Source organism: Chelonoidis abingdonii, chromosome 14 (genome assembly GCF_003597395.2).
Source record: "Chelonoidis abingdonii isolate Lonesome George chromosome 14, CheloAbing_2.0, whole genome shotgun sequence".
Taxonomy (NCBI): Eukaryota; Metazoa; Chordata; order Testudines; family Testudinidae; genus Chelonoidis; species Chelonoidis abingdonii.
Genome location: NC_133782.1, coordinates 32,034,094 through 32,053,435, shown reverse-complemented (window position 1 = coordinate 32,053,435; position 19,342 = coordinate 32,034,094). Strand labels below are relative to the sequence as shown.

Sequence of the window (19,342 nt, the reverse complement as noted above, 5' to 3'; positions counted from 1 at the left end):
TAACTACTCCCTCCTCTACTTACAGTCCACATGCTGCAAGGACTCCAGGGGGTACATATGGCTGCAGACAGCCCCAATACTCCGCAGCGTATTGTCACAGAAAACCTGTATTTTTGAATGAATTCCTTCCCCTTCAACTGGAGGTGTTTTGCAGGGATAGGAGTCCCCCAGTAGCGGCAGGTACTGCACCCTGCTGTACAGCCACCATAGTACTTAGTTGTGACATTATTGATGGGTCTTAGCTCCATTTGGCCCTAACAAACAGCACATGTCACTGCATCTACTTAGAGTAATACTAGCTAGTCTCAGAATAAGGTGAAATATCCCCATATAAAATGTTTAATTAATTAGACTGATAACTCCAAGATGGTGAACATACTTCTTTTCATTTGGTGTTCACTGAGGAAGAAAAATCAAGCTAAGTTTGGGTGAGTAAAGTTTAATATTTATAAAGGTACAGAAGATATACTTGTTGCACAATAGAAAATCGTTGGCTTATTACTGGTATTACAGTAGCAACTAACAAGATCAGAGAGACCTATTGGACTAAACATTAATGAAAAGTATAGGTACAGGATGGATGTTGTCACACCACATCATAAAAGCCAGGCCAAAACACTGGGCAGGTACTGTATTTTAACATCAATTACTGCTTATGCCCATGCCTTTTCTCCACCAGTATGTCCCTCATATCTGTATTCTTCCATTATACAGGAGCATCAAGATTTGGAACAACAACTTTAAATGTTTCAAAAAGGTAAAATGTAAACCAACTATTTTTTTTTGCTCTTAATTATGTATAGTTTTTTTTATTGTTTGAAATATCCAGTCCTCGTTTTGCTTTCATGAACCAAACAGGAGGGAGTCAAAGTCGTACTCTCCCAAGTTACATCCCTTCAAGACACTAAACTGAGATACCACTCAGTGGTCTGTGCAGGACTTCCTGATACCATCACCCTACTCCTTTCATGCACTCTGACCAGCAAGGAAAGAATTACTGTTGAAACTTAAGTTATCCTTACTTTCAAAATTAATCACCCCACTGAGATGAATGGGGCAGGTTCACATCTTTTGGAGCTCTCTCACATTGCCAGCAAATCAGTATGTTACTGACTTTGTATAAACAAAGGTTAAATAAATTTAAGTTAGTTTCTGCATCAGTTTAATGCAATCAATCAAGTTAAACAGATGCACTTTTCTAGTAATGACACAATTCTACTCTCGGTTCAGTTTTGAGGTGGTCTTTGCAGCCATAAGGACTACAGACTTAAATTATTCTAAAATGAAAACTCTGACCTTAGAACAAAAAAATGACAGCTAACAAAAAAGTACCCAGTCTCCAAAAACCAGCCTTTTTGTTAGGGGAATGAAGAGTGATGTCAGGGTGTCTCTCCCTCCTTAAGAATGAGCATGCCCACTTGCCTCAGTTGTGAGTACAGAGAATTGCTCCTCAGTTTAAACACTTGTGTGACATTCAAATCTGCCAGAGATCGTGCCAATGTTCTCCAGCAAATTTCAGGTATTAATCTTAAAAAAAAAAAAAAAAAAAAAAAAATAGAGGACATTTCTACAAACTCCAAAAGGTACACTTTTAGGTATATGCTTTAAAGTCTTTCTATTTAAATATAATATTAGTCAATGTTGCCAGTTTACCTAAAATATTTTTTATACCCAAACTGTGTTTGACCTGGGACGACAAAAAATATGGGAGAAATGATGCTGACTTTATTCTTGGAGAGTAACATATTTGTTCTTAAAAAAAAAAAAAAAAACACACCCCCCAAAAAAACAACCCACATCTAGGGCAGGATTTTCAAAAGTGCTCAGCACTGGCTTAATTGCTCCCCCAAAGTAAATATATTTTATCCTTTACTTAATGGAAGATGATTTAGGCCAATGACGAACTCATGAAAAACAGACCATGTGGGATTTTCGGAGTTTACCCTTTTACATTTTGAATTACTACGTTAAATAGCACCCATATTAACTAGCCTTTCACTTTTGTTTTGCTTTCTAGTTCTCATTCACTTGCTCAATGCTGCAATATTTAGACTGTAAAAACTGCACGGCTATGTTTACCTTTAAAGAAAATTCCATTGTTTTTACAAAAATATATTAACATCTCTACTGATCGTGAAGAAAGCCTAAATTTTGGACTAAATTTAACCAGTGTCCCTTTAACCAATGCCATCAACTTGAAGACAAAAGCATTCAATACCCTAATCTGCCACTGACTTGAGAAAGTGTCAATAGTTCAGGTCACACCCTCCTCCACCTGGATTTATTTTTGAAGCAGACTCAGGCCAGGTCTACACGACGCGTGAAAATTGATTTTAGATACGCAATTTCAGCTACGAGAATAGCGTAGCTGAAATTGATTATCTAAAATCGATCTACTCACCCGTCTTCACCGCGCGGGATCGATGTGCGCGGCTCACCATGTCGATTCCGGAACTCCGTTGGTTTTGGTGGAGTTCCAGAATCGATGTAAGCGCGCTCAGGGATCGATATATCGCGTCTAGATGAGACGCGATATATCGATCCCCGAGCAATCGATTGTAACGCGCCGATATGGCGCGTCGTATAGACGTGGCCTCATAATATAGTAACTCCTCACTTAAAGTCATCCTGGTTAAAGTTGTTTTGTTATTATGTCGCTGTTCTGTTAGAGAAGATGCATGTTTAAAGCTGCGCAATGTTCTAATGCCCTCCACCCCCAGCGCCTGCCAGCAAGCCCCCCAGATCAGTGCCTCCCCTCTCCGCATCTCCTGCAATCAGCTGTTTTGTGCTGTGCAGTGAGGCTGGGAGGGAGGGGGGAGGAGCAAGGACATGGCATGCTCAGGGGTGAGGGCAGAGCCTTGGAGGAAGGGGTGGGGTCAGGGCAGGCCCTGGGGCAAAGCCAGGAGTCAAACATCCCCCGGCTATTTGAAAAGTCAGCACCTGTGCCCCAGAAGCCTATGGCTGTCTCTAGCTGTGCAGGGATCTAGAGGCCTAGTGCCTCTGCATTGTGTGTCCTGAGCATACCATGCAACCTGGCAGACTGGTTCCCGACAACTGGTCTCCCCAGCACCCCAGTGTGTGTGTGTTCAGTAACTAAATGGAGTAGGCATTTGTGTGATCTGCTGCTCAGAGGCTAGCAGACACATCCCCATCGGATGCTCGGGAAGTATGCAGCACAGTGTCATTTCCTATGTGCTGCCGCTTGCCTGTTCTGCCTGGCTCATGTTGAGCCCAAACCCGCAGAGCTTGCATGGGGAGGACTCTGCAGGCCTAGGAGTGAGGGTGTTGTTGGCCCTCACCAGAGCTCTGGGGCCAGAGGATATTCACTTACCTAGTCACAGCTGTGAGTCAAAATTTTCTGGTGAAATTTTTTTCCCTAGAACCTAACCCCCCTATTTACATTAATTCTTATGGGGAAATTGGATTCGCTTAACACTGTTTTGCTTAAAGTCGCATTTTTCAGGAACATAACTACAACGTTAAGTGAGGAGTTACTGTACTTACCCAACCTCAGTAAAACATTAAGATCCTCAAATGAAAAGCTCTAAGTAAATGTACAGTGCTGTAAGAAAGGCTCCACTTATTCCATGGCAGACTGAACCTAAATTCTGCTGGAATGGTAGTCTGGAAATTCTAGGCCAGCTTTATTTATATTTTAAAATGGAGATTTTATTAATTATGAAAATAAACTAAATAGCTTTTAAAAAACATTAATGCTGTCCCATCACGACATTCAGCTTTCATTGTACAGCATTTTTTTTTAATTGCCAGTGCACATCTCTGTAGTAATTGTCAGATGGGGGCACAGTTGTGGCTTTTGCCTACTTCAAATGTATAGAATGGAACATACTGGTATCATGAGACAATACCTGGAGGTTTCTGCCAAAATAATCAGTGAAATAATGAAGACAGTTAGGTTGTCATCTTTACATTTCAGTTAAACCTCCCACTGAAATGAACATGGGCACTGCACACCCTTCATATGTATTGTTTCAAAGCCGGGAACATTACTTTAGTTAAACTATCCACAAGAGCTAAAAACATTTCTGAAATAAAAGCTTAGATTCTGGAGCAAATTACCGCAACTATGGAACAGTCCTGATTAAAAGTTAAAAGATCAAGTAACAGATATTATAGCAAGGAGAGCCTTATAAGTACCTGAAAACGAGACAAAAAACTTGACCCGCGGGGGGGGGGGGGGGGTCATAGTTCAAAATTTCACTCAATTAGCCAAAGAAGTTTTGTTTGTCTGGTTTTGTTTTAACTAGTATAGACTTAGATTGTACTTTCAGTTTCCACCCAAACCTGCCTTCAATTTTGGTTGAATATTGGGTTTCTACTGATGTCGAGAACAGCTGTATCATGAAGTTTTCAAGTCACCATTTATATATATATTCTATAGTGATAGGTCCAAAAGGCAAAGCGTGAAAAGCAAGAGTACTTTGGTAGAAGACTCCTGTATTTACTGCATTATATGACAGATCCTACACACTTCCCATTGTAGAGACTACAAAGAAATTGTACTTTTCATCCATTGTCTTCCTTACACAGTTCTGTGCTGCACAGCCTTTGAGTCAGCCAGGAGAACACTCATTAAACCCTATTCCCAGAGCTGTAGTAACTCTGTAGTGAACTAATATACAAATGATTAAGTGAGGAAAGGCCACAGTAGTTTATAGGTAATAAGAAATGAGGAAAATACGTTTCCAAAGGGGGGAACATAAAACCATCTTTTTACTTTCAAGTGGGTATTCAACTGGATGGTTATAAAGATTGAGTTGGTGCAAGTCAATCTTCTTTACCGAGTTCCAAAGCTTATTTTAGTACATTTGGGAAACGTCTGAGACCTACAATTGCACTTAAGGACCATTTCATATACAACCTGAAGACATGCTACAATTTGAAAGCAGAGAAAACAAGCAAATTTAAAATTCAGATCTATGATGCTGTAATGTCCCTAGAAACAGCTACCTTGTTTCATTCCCCTCTCTCCTGCAAAAGAAAAAAAAACAAACATACACAACATTGTCCCACTGGGACTGTGCCGATTTAAAAAAACAAAAAGAGGGTAACTACATACAGGAGCCTCCACAGACAACTTTGCAAATGTAGAAAATAAAGGGTGTAGGCTAAACCATCCATTTTGACACACATGAACCATATGCTGAGACACTCTGGAGCAGAGAGAGAGAGAAGTGCGTTAAAACAAAGGAGAGGCAAGCTTATAAAAACTAGCATTACCAGACAATTCAATATTCAGACTCAAAATGACGGAAGACCTGTGCCAAGAACATCCAGATGCAGCAGGTGGGAAGTATTCCCCAGAACATGGAAATTTCAGGCCCTTTTCCATTTGGGAAAAAAATAAACCCTTGAGACCTACCGAGCCAGGAAAATCATTTCTATGGAAAGGAGCTACAGCACACTCACCAGAGCAGACACCAGGAACAGTGCAGGAGAAGAGATACAAAACTCATTTATGGAGCGAATACTAGCAACTGATAAAGATTTTTCATTCTGAGGGAAAATCTTTAAAGGGAAATAACCTGAAAACTATTTTACAATTTTGTGCCTACCTAAAATGGAAAAGTATTATAACTAGAAATAATTAGAAAAAAGTTTTCAAGTTTCACTTTGTGCATGACACTATTTAGCGTACAGCCACTTTCCCTGTTTTGCTGATGGCTAGTTGTACTCCCTTTTCACGCACTAGTATAACATCAAGCACTGCTCTATGCATATGAGGTCCCCATCACTACTCTTCAAGGCCCTGCAAGAGGGTTTTCCAGCAGCAGCTAAACAAAATGAAGAGGCAGCAGGCAGGAGCTTGCAAGGGGGTGGGGGAGAAAGAGGGCCTTGTTCTCAGACTTACACACCTTCTCTTTCTGAAAGCTCCACCCCAATAAACAAGCAGGAGAGCAGAAAACCCGTTTTTAAATCAGGTACATATTATCTAAAGGGTAGGCAAATACTTTTTTAAATTGACTTTTCTAAAGTAATTTCAGTTTGACAGCATCTTTTGAGTTTAAATATAAAATGTTTCTCAGATGTTAGTCCAGCTACTGAATCTCACTAAAAATAATTAACTAGAATCAAGCAATCTTACTGCAGGACATATAGACTGCAGACTTCCACCTAAACTAAATTCCAGATTTGTATAAAAAAGTGAAGTCCTTTGATTCTGGGATCTGACGTGCTACAATCATCTACTTTAAGAAATCAGAGAGCAAACTCCAACACAGAACTTAAAACCGAATGAATCAAAATTGATATGGAATTAATAAGTGTTTATTATGGTAACTGAGATGAACTTGTCCTTCGTTAAGAACTCCATTCCCTATTCTACAAAAAAACATCCCACAGAAATATACATAACAGCTATTGGACAAGATTTATTTTTTTTCACATGTTCTTAGGAGAACACAAGTGAGTTCTAAACTGCAGCCAAAAATCAAGCAAAACTCTTGGTCTATTTGTGGAATTCTCTCAAGAGCTCAGTGTAATCTGGCATAAACTCTTGTTGGTTTATCGATATCCCTCCTTGCTCCAAATAAACTCTGAGGATGGACATTTGTGTGTGTGTAAACTTATTATGAAAAGGATACTCTTGCTCTTATTTTACTGAAAAGGACATAACCTTCAATTTTCTAAACCAACAGAACCCCAATCACTAATATTTAGATTTTTAAAATGACAGTATTCCTTTATTAATAAAGTCTTAGCTTTCCCAAAATATGATCTGTTATGCAAGAAAACATTCTTTCTTGGAGTATTAAAAGCAGCAGCTTTATTTTTTAACATGTTTATTAAAGAAGACTACTTCAAAAACAGAAAAAAAACTTAGATTTATTTATCATGGTGGCACCTGATCGTAACAATTCTTCCCTGTCAATTATAAGCCTCCTTTTAAATAAAAGTGTTAATAAAAATATTACACACTGTTGAACTTGTTTACTAATAAGCCCAAGATTCATATTTTCTCATTAACTGCCATATTTTTACACATGATAATTTTTTCTGAGTGATAATTTTACAAGTTGAAGGGACACAGATGTTTAGACCCTTCAGACTAATAACTTCTGTTTTTACAGTTTCAAATTAGCCAAGGTAACTGACAAGCAGCATCTACTTTTAATAACCAATGTCTGCTAGGCTGCCACCATCATCTACTAATGTCTTACTGTTGCTAGCTACCTGACACCTGTAAGCTCTGAATTTTTTCCGTATGAAGCTTAAATTATGGATAAATAGTATCTTAAATTTTTATTACTTTGATTAACAGTTTAAGACAGTCTGTCTAACATGAAAAAGTCGCTATGGCAACTTGGTGTATGACTGATGTTTTCAACTAATTTTAGCCCAAAGCATACTTTACACTAGCTTTAAGAAATTAATATATTTAACTATTGTAAAAGTGCACAACTACAGTGTATATACAAAATATACCTTAACACTCTCCAGGCAAATAGGATTTCTTAATATTTATGGAGAAATCCACAGATATACTTACAAGTATATATTTTACAGATATATTTACTAACCCATTACACTAAATGACAATGAGCATATCAGCTGTTTGGCAAGATGCAGAAAAGAAAACAAACCCTTCATTAGAAAGTTCCTCTTCCAAATACAACACATTTACATAAATTTTTGAAAACAGAATTAAAGCATTTACAAATGCACAACTTATGAAACAGCTTTACAAATCTTTTAGACCATACAGAAAATTAAAAATAAACAGAAAATGGAAGATTTCCAACACAAACCTGCAACTTGTTAGAAAGTCTGAAGGAACATGTGTACAAGCATGTTTCACAGTGAAAGCAATAGAGTATTTTGAAAGGTATACCAAAAATCCCACACCCAAATACCAAGAGGAGCAAGATGCACAGCACTGTATTAAACCTTAGATACACAAGGAATCAAATTCCAGATTGCAGTAGTTTAATTACATTTCACAACAAGAAATGCTTTGTTGTGATTCATTCAAGCTTGAAATACAGTTACCACCAGTTTCTGCAAGCCACATACTAATAAATTCTTAATTCAATTAATTCTGTGAACAATGAAGGCAGGTTTTCCTTTTCAATATTTTTATTCTAGTATGAAATATGAAGAAACAGCACCCAAATAACTGCAATATAATATGAAATTTTAATAAAAATGTACTGTTTTAAGAACAGAGCAAAATAAAAAAATAAACTGAAAGACTTGTCTCCTATTCAAATATCCCATCTTTCTGACATCAGTAACAGAACTTTCAGCCTTTCAAAGAGGAAAAAAAATCTGCTGTTGAAACAATATCCCCAAAGACTGTTAAAATGAATAACATGAATTTTCAGAGACAGTTTTATTAACAGGAGGCTTAATTTTAAACAGTATATACAATCACATCACTTTTCCAAAGTCAGAGCACCACCTAGTGATCTGTCAAAAAAAATTTATACTCATGAATTACAAAAGCATCTGTGTAATGCAACCACCTCTTTATTGTAGTACACCTTTATACAATCCTTCCAAAAATTCCTGTACTGTGAAATCCTCTCAGGATGTAGTGTTGCACAGGCTTTCAAATCTCTCCTATACACCACATGAATAAAACTGTTGCCACTTGCACCTCTAAATTATGCCAGGCTACATACTTCAGTGTTCCATGATATGCAACACTAAAAGGCACCATTTTTCTTCAACCAACAAACAGAATAGTTTATAGACTGCTGTGTTTAAGTACAATGATTTGCAGGGAACGGTGAGATTTTCAGACCAAGAGAAGAGTCTGAATTTATTATAAGCTAAGTGTAGACAAACTGCGAGTTCTACTTTTCACTCTTTTGTAAAATTCCTTTCTGATTCTCTATTCTCCATTAAAGGCTTTACTGCACAGTAAGAAAATGGCAATTCTTTACAGAATTGGAATTAAACATAACTTTATTGAAAAAATACACAATAACTCAATGAAAATAGATTCAAGATTTTTTGGGGAAAATAAAATTTAGTCTCTGAAGTGTCTCATAGCAATATTCAGAGTTGCTGGTAATTTCAAAAATTTCTTTCATATGTTTTACACTATTCTTAAAACTTTAACTGGACTCCAATATTCTAGTAATATTAATCCCTTTGGTTCTCTTAAATGCGACATTCCATGTGAGTAGCTCCAGAGATGTGAGAACTACAACATTAAAATATCCAAACTAGTGCTGAAGATCCTATCCCAACTGATTTATGTAATCCTAACAAATCAAGCTACTTAAACAATGATGAGTGTTTTCTAGTTGTTGCTTGTAATGGCATCAACTTTATAATTCAATTTTAAGTAAACAGTCAACTCAATATATTTGAGGTTATACCTACACTTATGTGGCAAAAGTCTTATTCTGCACAGTTTTAAATGCAATAATAAAAATAACTAAAGGTTATTCCACAAAGAACAGCTTGAATTTTACAGAACAGTTCTGCTCATATGCATAGGAATTAGTTTGGTAGACACATCAGCAATGTGCATAATTGACTGTTCACATACAGCAAGAACCTTTGAAAAACAATAAAGGTACATACACAAAACAGTTAATCTGCGTACACTGAGAATTCATTCCATTGCAAAGTAAATTCAGGACTTTAAACAAAGCTTCGACCTGTAACAAAGCAAATTCAGCCAGCTTTTAACCAAATCTAGGAATGGCTATCTTGTTTTACAGTGGCTTGCAATAGCACCCACTCACTGACTTCATCTTAATACATAACTACTTCCCTAATCCAAAACTACATAAAACCAATCTAGATTCCTTGATAAGCATTATGGGGCCAATTTAGCTTTAGCAAACTTTTTCTATTGGTGAATAAGAATCTTTCTTCTCCACACAGCCGTACTGGGAAATTCACTGCACACTTATCCTTGCAGTGATTCTTCTGTAAATGGTTAAACCAGTGCTCTGCCTTCTCAAAACAAGTTTGTTTGCAATTTAAACAATCCACAGGTTCTACCCTGGAAATACTATAAAAACAATCTGGATGAATTAATCACAGCACTATGAATATCTACTCTACAAACATTTTATATGAACAGCTACCCTAAAACAAGTTTGACTTTTCTCGAACCTATAGGTCTGTCATTTAGATCAACAACAGCTGCCATTGCTTCATCACGAGACTCAAATGCAACCATTGCTTCTCCTGTGGGCATACCTTTTTCATTGTATTTTAAGCACACGGAACCTGGGATCACTTGGTAACCATAAAAGAAATCCAAAATTTCATCCACTGATACCGTAAAAGGCATGTTTTGCACTTTAATGACAGTTGGCCCTGGCTTTCCAGAACCTGTTCCAAAACCAGGGGGTCCGCTAATATGTAAATTTCCTGGTCCAGGTCCAAACCCTGGAGGTCCACTTAAATGTCCAAGACCACCTGCAATACCGGGAGGGCCACTACCAAAGCTAGGAGGCCCACCTAAATTACCAGGCCCATTCCCAAAGTTTTGAGGTCCCCCTCCAAAACCTGATGGTCCACTCAGATTACTAGGACCACTCCCAAAACCTGGGACATCAATACCAGCACCAGGTAAACCACTAGTTCCAACTGAAGGCATTCCTGGTCTAGAATCACCAAAGCCACCCATTCCTGGCGGTGGAAGAGGGGGACCAAATGTGTTAGACCCACTAAAATTACTGGGAAAGTTAAATGGAGGGCCATTATTTGCATCTTTTGAGTTACCACCCATAAAGGAATGCTCATCCCCACCAGCATTCTGCACTCCTGGCATTGCTGCATTCCCTTGCATTGGCATTTTCAGCAACTTTTTCCCTTGGGATGGTGGATTTCTCTCAATTTCTCTCATTTCTTCTAGGGTGATTACACGTAAAATAACATCTCTTCCATTCAGCTTTTTACGGTGGAGGCGCTCTGACTTACGAGCATCATCTTCTGTTTTGAACTGAACCAGTGCTTGTCCTAAACCTTGACCATTGTTATCAACAAGAATTTGTACAGAGTTTTCTTCCACTGACAGTCCCTCTAGAAACTGAAGGATTTCCATTTTTGTAATATTGTATGGAATATTTGATATATGTGCACACAACTTTGGCGGGCCTGTTTCTCCCTCAGTATTCATCATGACCTCTCTCTGGTCATAGCTGAAGTTCTGCAATCTTTTCCGAATCATGTCTATCTTTTCTAACATACCCTTTTTGGTTATGGGATGAACTTGAATGAAACGGTTCCCAATGTACTGTTTATGATGACACAAAGCTGCCTTGTAGTCAGCTTCATTCCTGAACTCAACAAAGCCTTCACCAATTGCTTTCCCATTGGGTCCATAAGCTATATAAATACTGTCTTCAACAATATCTAACTTTTTAAAGAAATCTATCACATGTTTGTTCTCTGATTCAAAGGGAAGACCTTTCAAATAAACACAGAAACCCTGTTCATGAGGAGATCTTGACCGTGACCTTTTCTGTCCACTAGGAGATTTGGACCTAGAAAGCGTCTGCGGAGGATGAGTTTGTCCAGTAGGACCCATGGTTTGCTTGAAAGTTATATGGCCTCCAGCAGACACCCATTGTCTCTCTGTTGCAGGACTAACTTCAACATAGCGCTGAATCATCAGCATTCTGTTTCGCTTCAGTGCTTCAAAAGTATCTTGAGGAGAGAAAAACTTAACCAGTCCATTTCCATTATTTCGGCCTAAGTGATCCTTCAGCATATGTACTGCATCCACACGGAGCCCATGGAAAAAGTCTTTCACATCAGATTCTGTTGCAGAAAAGGGCATTCCATGAACACTGACATACAAGTCATCTGGGTTGATAGAATGGGGTTTCACACCACTTTGAGAATTCATCTGAATAGGATTTACAGGATTCATAGGACCAATAAACAATGGATTCAAGCCACTGTTCATACTCATTGCTGTTCCAGACCCATTCATTCCAGTAGGTAAAGGTGCTATAGGTGGAGGATTCATAGGAGGCATTCCTGACATAGGAGGCATAGGTGTCATTGGTGGTACAGGAGGAACAGGGGGTATTGGTGGTACAGGGGGAACAGGGGGCAGCGTAGGTACAGGAGGCGGGACAGGTATGGGGGGAATAGAAGGCATTGGTGGCAAAGATGGCATAGATGGGATAGGAGGAATTGGTGGGGGTGGTACTGTGTTCATTGGGGATGCTGTGCTAGGTATAGTTGAGCTAAACGTTGGGCTACCAAAGGTAGCTCCAAGATTTGGAGGTGCCGTTCCCATACTGGCAGTTGAGAATGTGGGTATGTTTTTGTTGCTTTCATGCACAGAAGTAGCTGCAGTTACTACACTAGGAGAAGGATTGTTAAAATTAGGTACTGTCGTAGGTAAGTTTACCCTACCACTCATTCCAGAACTAGGCGGTGGTCCAGACCTGCTAGCGTTTGCTGGTGGCATGTCTAAATTAGCTGTTTCAAAACGCCTACGACTAAGTTCTATCATGTTTTGCATTTCAGTTTTACTGCTCAGCAACAGCGTTACTTTTGACCCTTTAATGGTACCACCTGTGCGCATCATACCAAGCCTTGCATCTTCATCAGTTGCAAAAACGATGAAAGCCTCACCCAGTTCACCCCCTACAATATGCACGCCCCCATCAGGAATGGTCAATCCAGAGAAGAAGTGGCGAATGTCCATGGTCCCCGCCACAATCGGGAGACCTTGCAAGCGGATGACCACAGCCATGCTGCGCTGAAACAACACACACCTGCAGATGAGAAAAGGCAACGGCTATGTCAGACTACTGTTTATGATACCACGTATTTACCTACAGACACCATCTACCACATTGTTTACACACTCCTAAAGACATCTTGAAAATTAAAGCATGTTTAAGTTCTAGACTTTTATTCAAATAAAATATTAAGCATTTGCAACACAAGATTAACTCAAAGTTTGCACCAAAAAAATCCAAAATAATCTGTTAAATCAAGATTTTAAAGAAAAGTCAGCCTGAGACCCAAACAAGTGTCAATACAGAAACTAGGAGTGAGGTTAAATCAGAACTATTACTTCAGATGGTTCAATATTTAGTAGAATGTACAAAAAATTCATGTTTCAGCTAAGCAACTGAACTTTAGTGGTCACATGCAAAAAACATACCGCACACCTTGAATCTTGGAAGACTACTGAAACAATAAGACACTTTTGTATACTTAATATACTCGTGCTCCGATTGAACAGAAAAAGTGCAATTCTACAGAATAAAGTTTAAGACCTTCTCTTTTGCACAGATCTTAAATACAAAATCTTTACAAACAGAGAGGGAAAGGAAATTAGTTGGAATTGATCATAGCCTTAAATTTAGCTCGGTCAAATTTTTAATCACAGTTTTCAATTTCTTTTTACTGTGTTTCTTGACAGCACATTTATCACCCCCTACCCCAAAAACAAGAGGGGAGGGGTGGTTAAGTTCTTTGAGACAAGGACTATCTTCCTCTGTGTTAATGCAGTACCTACCAAAATAAGGTCCCAATCCTAACCGGACCTTTGAGCATTACCCCAGTATGAGCAATACGCTTCCAAATACACTTTATTAATGGAACATGCCCCAGAACTGCAAACTCCAATATTTGAAACTAGTTATAAACAGTATTTTACCAACTTTCACTTGCTGCCTAAAGGCAAAGCCTGAGCAAGGCCTAATAATCTGTGGATCAAAACCAGGGCATGGGCACAGCTGTATGGTACCCCAGATGACTGTAATTATATAAACCTTAGGGCCAAGATTCTCAAAAATAAGTGCCTAAAGTCAGACCCACTAACTCAATGGCTTTACATTTTCTAAGTTTTCAATAGTTTCCACTGACTTCAATAGGAATACTCTGTGTTCGCCACTTTTTTAAAAATTAGGTGCCTAACTCTGGATTTAGAGGTGTAACTCATTTGTTAATAAACTTGGCCTAAATCTATAGCCATTTCCATCCTTCCTTCTCCCTTTGGGCCCATCCAGACTAGGGAAATAAAGCATTTTAAAATGGTGCCTAACAATCTAGTGTAGACAGGAAATTCATCTCCTAACCTACACAAGATAAATGGTATTTAAAAACAGTATGAATGTTTTAAAAACATTTTCCTAATATATTCTGGACCTTAGAGTTAAAGGTCTGTGGCAGTGGCAAAGAGAAACAGATTTCTACCTCTCACTGTGGGCCATAACTCATATACCAGCTGGAGAAGGATGGGGCCACAGTGGAGGCTGTGAACCATACTGATAATGAGGGACAGTATGAACTGTCACCACTCCTTAGAAGTGGTCACCCTACCCACCCCACTGAGGGTGGTACAGGCTACACAGTGAAATGTAACCCTGTGTTTGGGTTTTTGCCTTGATTAGGAAGAGAGATCAAGGTTAGGTTGGAGCTGGCTAATGCTTATTAGTTAACCCTAACTATTTAGCTACTATAGACAAAAGGCCCTAGGATATATAAAGGTGTGATGTTAACATGCATTATAGCTAGGTTTCCTTGTCTCTACTCAGTTTTGCAAATGTAAAAAGAGTGTCTTGTCTAAACTAGACCTAGAATGACAGTTAGCATATAAGCTAAGACATGCTTACATTTTTACCTTAAATCTCCAGACAAAGGCCACAAGTAAAATATGTTAAGCTCAATTTAACTAGCTGAGGTCAACCACAGAGGAAGTTTAGGTTTGACCTCAGCCTGCTAACTCTAGATAAAAGGAGTTAACCTGTGTATACACCAGGAAAAAGTTTAGGTCAGAATTAGCTAATCTCAAACACCTTAGTTTTCCTCAAGTTCTTACCTAAACTAAACACACACTAAGCAGGAGAATAAGGTTTCAATGCTTTAGATTTGCCAAGCCTAGCCCAATTCCAATTCAGAAGCCAGTTTCTTGTCCAGCATCATCCCTCACCTGATCTTCTCCTCCCCTAGAATCTCATTAGCTCCCTCATTAAGCAATGAAACCCCATTCAATACTTGAATGCAAACCTCTGAAAACTCCTATATACCACAGTAGGCGGTGTTAGACATTCATAAGGGAATTAATTACAAACCAGATGGATTACTGCAGCATTAGGAGGCAATGTGCTACCAAAGATGTCACACCAAAGTTGGATGTAAAACTAAAGTTCTGACCATTTGTGATCATAAGATCCCACAGCACTTTCTGCCACCCTAAAAGCATTATTTCTCAGTGTACAAGTAAAATTTAAACTCCGTTACATTTGCTTTACTAAGTTTCCCCAGCAATTTTGATGAAGACTTTATTCTCTAATTCCTGTTCTGAACTGTTAGTAATATTGCTGTGCACTGTTACAGAAAATTCAAAGATTATCCATACTGACACCTGGTTGAACTAAATATTCAGGTAAAACAGGCAGCTACCACCATTTTGGGGGAAATGAGCAGTCCCGTGCATTATGGCCAACCTAACTTTATGCTCTCTAGCAGTCTGTGTTTCACTAACTGGAGAAGGAACATTTCTATCGTTTGAAGCATTCTGCAGTCTGCCCTTTTCCTCCCCTAATCATGATCAGCAATGGGTTTTAACATTATGTAGGCTTTGGCCCATTCCTAGTAGGCATTAGAAGTGTGGCTGCCCCCTCTGCTTCTTGTCTCCTTAAAGGCAACAGCAGAAATATCAATTACCTGCAACAAGCAGTGCCCTACCTGCTGTACTGGTATACGATCTGCTCTGCTGCTGCTATAGCTTTGGTTACATTTTGCTACCAGAATTTGCTAGATTGAAGGGACTGAAACTGCTATGGCAACAGAAAACGTGATCTAAATAAAGTGGAACACATGAAAACATATTGGTATTTTACCAGTAAGATAACACTTTCTTCCACAGAAATACCAAGTGTAATCGTAAAGGAAGGTATATACACCACCTTTCGAGTATTTTTTAAAAGTAAATCTCTTTCCAGACTTTTGGAAAAATATATTTTTAAAAGTTTTGGAATGTGTTTAGTTTGGCCATTCTGGTCTCATTTCAATACTTTCTAGAAGTCTTACAATATGTTTTTACGTTTATAGTAAAAAAATCTGAAAATTAAACTTGTTTTCTCAACCGTTTTTCAAGGATAATGGTGTAATTTTCTTCTGAACAGTAGAAGTGTTTACATCATAGAAGTAAACCATTTGTCAAACCCTGTATTACTCAAAAACTGCTAGGATTTCTACAATAGTTTGTTCCCTTTTTAAAACAGAGAACAAAAATGTTTTAAATGCTAAGTGTTATTTACATAATTTTAAGGAAATATAAATTTGATCAATTCTTAAATAAGGCTACGCATCTCCAAAACTAGTGATTTATAATGAAAATCCTTACAAATTTAAGGAAAGCAGCATTCCTGAACTGTTATAAAATAGGGAATTTGTGGGTCATATCACAGGATAATATTCATATTAGACGGACCTGATGCTTTTAAATACGTGCCAAAATTACAAATATTTAACAGGAAACTATTTTTAAAAAGCCAGGAGTCCAAGAGTGTCCATGTTACAGTACTGATTAGATTTGAAAATCATTTAATACAGCCAACTAAGGTATTCAGGAACTCCAACTTTTAAATGTTAAAATATTGAGACATACGTCCTCAGCATTATCTGCTGCATAAAGAGATTAAACTTAGATCTTTGTATTATTTTTACCCATATACCCTCAAATCACATGTTTTTCCACTACTTATTTTATCCTTTGTCAAATGGAAAACATTGACTTTTTCATAATGACTTCCTCAAGCATACACCAGGAGTGTCACAACAACAGATAAGAGCACTAACTGTTGATAAATAAAAATGTTTACACAAAGAGGTGGTATGGATGGGTTTTCTACTTAAACAACTTTAAGTGCTTAGTAATTACATATTTTGGTGCAGTATATATATTTTAATTTCTCCAAAACAGTGGAAGATTTAAGGATGTATTTAAGGATCTAAATTTCTCACTAGATATTTAAAAAAGAGCACAAGAGTGTCAAACTCATTCTGTGGAGAGAGCATTTTTATTACACCAAGGGCCACTTCATTATGGTTATAACTACCTGTGATTCATAGAACTACAATTGACATCAGATCTTTTTTTTTTTTAATTTATATATATATATATATAAATAAATAAAATCACATTTGTGGGGGGGTCTCTATTTTCTCATGTGTGTATGCAGTTACTCTAGTTGCATGTTCAAATACAGTAACCGAATCAGAAAATTAAAAATTTGTTTCAAATGTGCCACTTTTGCATATCTAGTTTATAATCTGGTCCTTAAGTAATCATTGGTAGGTTTCAGAGATAGCAAGTCATTGACATGACTGAGGAGTTCAGACCTCTTAGAACTGTCATTTCAAGTTAAGACAGTGCTGTATCCTATTTGGAAGCTTATCACTGCAACTATAAGCCTAAAGATTTTTTTTTTTTTTAAATTATGGTTTCCATTCTGAAGACCTAATATTTTATGGAAGTCAGACAATTACATTTATTATTCTGAATCTGGCCCACAGGCCAGAATTTGTCTAATTGCCTAATAATCTGTTAATTTAACAAGTTTTACTTTAGCTTGATATTTTCAAAGTCACCTATTTAGTGGGACTGGGATTCAGATTCCCAGTTCCCATTAATTTTAATGGGAGTCAGGTATTCCAACCCCTTAGGCAGCTGTGAAACCTAAGGATGAAAAGTAAGACTTATGTATTACAGAGAATAAAGTCTCTGTAATTTAAAATTAACAAAGCATAAATGCAGTAGAATTTTTTTTAAAAATCACTCCTGGTAGGATACCTTATTTGAATTTTACAAAACTGCTATAGGTACCAAATTAAAATATTGAAAATTAAGGTCCTGATCATACAATGCTTAACAGGTGATCGAACTTTACTTAAATGGCTAGATGCTTTGACTCAACGAGACTACTCGTGCTCGAAGTAAAGCATGTCCATAAGTGCTTGCAACATCAGGGGTTAAAACTGTATTTTTGATAAAAGCTTATTAAGATGCATAACAGCTGTCATTTCAAAACAAAACGACATCAACATTTTAGAATTTCACTGTAACAAAATTATAAACTAAAACCACTCTCAGGCTCAAATTCACAAAAAATAGAAGTCTATACTAAAGCTCTTAAGGGTGGGATTTTCAAAAGCACCTAAGTGATTTAGATGCATAAATCCCATTGATTCAAACTACAAAACGTGATGGAACAGCACGGCCTGGTTAAAGCATTTCTACTTTCCAGGTCAATACTGGAAGGTGATGGTTGCAAATATAGTGTGGGGCTTATCGATTGTGTTCAGGGTTATGTTTTTCTCACTGTAAGGCTGACAATGAACCCATCCCCTCATCCTGACTTTTGCAGTATAAATGGGCATTTTAAGTATGAAGCATCTATGTAAAATCTGAAATTCTACTAAATTAAAAAAAATATATAAAATCCACTTTAGCAATTTATGACTAAAAATTGAAAGTGAATAATTATCCACATGCAAATAAAGATCTAGTTTAAATTAAAATTAAGAAATCATTTCAGTTAAAAACTTCCAACAGCTGGTGATGGGACACTACATGGGGAGGGCTCTGAGTTACTGCAGAGCTTTCTTTCCCAGGTGTCCAACTGGTGGGTCTCACCCACATGCTCGGGGTCTAACTGATCGCCATATTTGCGGTCAGGAAGGAATTTTTCCCTGGGTCAGATTGGCAGAGACCCTGGAGGGTTTTCACCTTCATCTTCTGCATGGGGCACGGGTCGCTTGCAGGTTTAAACTAGTGTAAATGGTGGATTCTCTGTAGCTTGAAGTCTTTAAACCAGGATTTGAGGACATCAGTAACTCAGCTAGAGGTTAGGGGTTTATTCCAGGAGTAGGTGGGTGAGGTCCTGTAGCCTGCAGTGTGCAGAAGGTCAGACTAGATGATCATGATGGTCCCTTCTGGCCTTAAAGTCTATGAGTTTATCCTGACAGATAATTACTTCTATTTCCAGTTTCAAAAATAATTGCTATTAAAATAAGTGTGCAACACATAAGAGGACATTTGTCAGTGTTAGACACTCACAAATGTGCAGCTTTCAGGAAGATTAACAGAAACTGGGTACATAGAAGATAAGTAATTTAAGGCCATATGTAAAAAGTGTTGAACAGAGAACGTACTGGACTAACCTCTGAATTTACATATAGTTCACAAGTTTGGAAGGCTCTACCTAGTCCCTGCTGAGTGTTAATCTACAATATCATCACCAACACATGCACATGTTTGGCAATCCTTGAACAGTCTAGAAGGCAGAACAGCACTGATGCTGAAGGAAGGACTGAAGGTATCTAGCTCGAGAAGTGTTAGGGGGGACTAATTATAGCTAGAACTGGGCAGGTG

General features: G+C 37.9%; 2 protein-coding genes across 11 annotated transcripts in view; both read right to left on the bottom strand.

The window, feature by feature from the left end:
* Positions 1–19,342, bottom strand: part of CPNE1 (copine 1) — a 97,314-nt gene that overhangs the window by 73,738 nt on the left and 4,234 nt on the right. For 2 of the 10 annotated variants that reach the window (XM_075072347.1, XM_032766553.2), the window contains exon 1: positions 12,583–12,672. The exons of the other annotated variants lie outside the window; for them this stretch is intronic. The gene's annotated coding sequence lies outside the window, so the exon portion shown is untranslated. Of the gene's footprint in view, positions 1–12,582; positions 12,673–19,342 lie in introns of those variants that run through there. 10 annotated transcript variants of the gene reach the window in all.
* On the bottom strand, positions 8,139–12,703 carry RBM12 (RNA binding motif protein 12). Its single transcript, XM_032766549.2, has one exon. It carries the CDS (start codon positions 12,701–12,703, stop codon positions 10,067–10,069), a length of 2,637 nt encoding a protein of 878 aa, XP_032622440.1. The 3' UTR covers positions 8,139–10,066.